At 53.3% G+C, this 3,081-nt stretch overlaps 1 protein-coding gene across 1 annotated transcript; it reads left to right on the plus strand.

The window, feature by feature from the left end:
• The first annotated feature begins 332 nt into the window (after nt 1-332).
• Hoxc6 (homeobox C6) lies at nt 333-2,759 on the plus strand. Its single transcript, XM_059247421.1, has 2 exons — nt 333-1,542; nt 2,274-2,759. The coding sequence occupies exons 1-2, from the start codon at nt 1,143-1,145 to the stop codon at nt 2,579-2,581; spliced, it is 708 nt and encodes a 235-aa protein (XP_059103404.1). The 5' UTR covers nt 333-1,142; the 3' UTR covers nt 2,582-2,759.
• The last annotated feature ends 322 nt before the right edge of the window (nt 2,760-3,081 follow it).

The raw sequence follows: 3,081 nt of genomic DNA on the forward strand, positions 1-3,081 counted from the left end.
GCCCTAGGGTCTTCTAGCCTTACAGCTCAGGTCCAGGGGCACTACTCCTGGCAGCGCAGTAAATCCAGAGCACATAGGGTCTTCTGACCTGGGCAGGGGCTTGAGCCTGTTGGAAGGTAACTGTTCATTGGAGTCTCACCAATTTTGTCGTTCAGACTCCTCTTATGTGAATTACCCCACTGGCCTGAGCTGGTTCCAAATCATAAATTCTCACCAACATAAACAGGAGTTGATGTCTTTAGAAAGAACCTCAGAGTCTCTCTCTCTCTCTCTCTCTCTCTCTCTCTCTCTCTCTCTCTCTCTCAATGTATTATTATACATGCTTTCTTTTAGGTAAAAATGTTGCAAGAGTTTCCCCAAAAGAGAGGTCCTGGGGAGGGGCAGTAGGCTAGGAGGCAAAGGAGAGCAGATGCTTACTCAGGACCTCCACTGTACCCCGTGGTCTCACCCTCACCCTCCTTTAGATCAACATATCCTCTAACCCAACACTCTTAGCTGCACTGCCTTCCTCTGTGCACCATGTTTCAGGAAATTTCCCCTTCCTTTTGATTTTTTTTTTAATTGTTGGAAAAATATGCTGTCTAGTGATGGAGACTCACTTCATGGGTGTCAAGCCAGAATGTCTTGTAGAATTTCTGGGAACTTCCTCCCACTGGGAAGGATCTCCTCAAATGAAGCAACCAGGATGTAATTTTAGAAAAGGGGCAAATAAAAAAGATGAAATCGGACTGAAAACACAAGGATTTCTCTCGCCCTGCATTTGGCTCCAGCACAACAAAGTTAGCTGGGGCGGAGAGATTTCCTGGGACTAGACCTTTCCTTCCACAGGGTACAAGGCCCTGCTCATGGACCTGCACCCCACCACCAGCAGCTCCCTTACATATATATATTCTTAAAAGAAAACCAAGTCTTACTTTCAAAGCACACACTTAGTCTCAACTAGGGAATCAACAGAAGCAGAAGCGATTTTTTTCCCCCTTCTTGACATCTGGCTTGCGATTGGCTGGAAGGGGGTCAGCTGACTTTGTCATTTTGTCTGTCCTGGATTGGAGCCGTCCCTATAACCATCTAGTTCCGAGTACAAACTGGAGACAGAAATAAATATTAAAGAAATCATAGCCCGACCAGGTAAAGGCAAAGGGATGAATTCCTACTTCACTAATCCCTCCTTATCCTGCCACCTCGCCGGGGGCCAGGACGTCCTCCCCAACGTCGCCCTCAATTCCACCGCCTATGATCCAGTGAGGCATTTCTCGACCTATGGAGCAGCCGTAGCTCAGAACCGGATCTACTCGACTCCCTTTTATTCGCCACAGGAGAATGTCGTGTTCAGTTCCAGCCGGGGGCCGTATGACTATGGATCTAATTCCTTTTACCAGGAGAAAGACATGCTCTCAAACTGCAGACAAAACAGCTTAGCTCATAACACACAGACCTCAATCGCTCAGGATTTTAGTTCTGAGCAGGGCAGGACTGCGCCCCAGGACCAGAAAGCCAGTATCCAGATTTACCCCTGGATGCAGCGAATGAATTCGCACAGTGGTGAGTTTTACAGCTCCGAGATATAAATTAAATAAACTGAACTGGCTTTATGACCGGCTTCCCTAGAAGAACGGGCGGAGAGAGTTTTTTATGGCCCCATAAAAACAATCACGCTCGTCTCCTCGCCGACACCGAGACAGGGCCCCCTCTTCAGCCCCCTCAGCTCACCTCCCGCGCTGGCTCGCAGGGGCCTGGCCCCCTCGGTCCCTGACGGATTGGAGGGCTCCAAGAAGAGCTGAGGGGGCAGGAACAGGGCAGGGGATGAGGGGAGGAGACAGAGGGTGGGGGAGCCCCCCAAAGTCTAGTTAGGCTGGAGAGAAGGGAGGGAGTTAGGAGAGGGCAGAGAAGTGGGGAGAACTTTCCAGGAAACTAGGATTTGGGGGAAGATGGGGGAACCCAGTCCTTGAGAGATGGGGCCCTTATCCCCAGTAGTTGGGTTTTTTTTTTTTTTCAAATCAGCTTTTAGACATTCAGCTTTCTGCCTGTTTTTTTTGCCCCGCCCCCAGCTTTCTTTGGGACACACGTCTCCCACCTCGTGGGAAGACTGAATGAAGTTGGGGTCCTGGCTGTACCCCAGTGGGGGTGGGGCAGAGCAAAGGGGAGAAGGCTAGAGCCCAGAGGGGCCGAGAGCTGTGGGCCAAGTTGAGAGGGTCTGGACTTTGCTAGGCAAAAATGTCTTCAGAGGACGCCTTGCTGATTATTTTTAGTGTGTTTTGTGCCCGGATCTCTAGGGGTCGGTTACGGAGCGGACCGGAGGCGCGGCCGCCAGATCTACTCTCGGTACCAGACCCTGGAACTGGAGAAGGAATTTCACTTCAACCGCTACCTAACTCGGCGCCGGCGCATCGAGATCGCCAATGCTCTGTGCCTGACCGAGCGACAGATCAAAATCTGGTTCCAGAACCGCCGGATGAAGTGGAAAAAAGAATCTAATCTCACGTCCACGCTTTCGGGGGGCGGCGGAGGGGCAGCCGCTGACAGCCTGGGAGGAAAAGAGGAAAAGCGGGAAGACACAGAAGAGGAGAAGCAGAAAGAGTGACCAGGACTGCCCTTGCACCCCTCTCCCTTCCCTTGCTCATCCCAGCTCCCCGAATCACACACTCTGTATTTATCACTGGCACAATTGATGTGTTGTGACTTCCTAGAACAAAACAGGGAGTCAGACGTGGACCCGAAAGTCAGCTCCGGACCCTCCCTCACTGCACAACTCTTCCGAGCCTCCCCCGCTAGCTCTCTCGCTAGCTCCTTCTTGGCTTGTCTGCAGGCCCCTTCCCTAGCCCAGGCCTTGGGGACGCGGTCCCTGAACCTCGCTTCAGACTCCACTGATGTCCCTCCAAGTGAGCCCTAGGCTCCCTCCCCACCTCCCCCGACGCCCTTAACCCCCGCCCCCGTGCAAAAAGCCGGCTCCCCGGACCTGGGGCCTCCACTCCAGGGCCTCAGGGCCGGGCCTGGCAGCCGGAGGGCGGGAGGCCTCAGGAGGGCTCGCCTTGGCCCCACAACACCCCCCACCCCACCCCGGGCTTTTCCCCAGTCCCTGCC

This window comes from Peromyscus eremicus, chromosome 20 (assembly GCF_949786415.1).
Source record: "Peromyscus eremicus chromosome 20, PerEre_H2_v1, whole genome shotgun sequence".
Lineage (NCBI taxonomy): Eukaryota > Metazoa > Chordata > Mammalia > Rodentia > Cricetidae > Peromyscus > Peromyscus eremicus.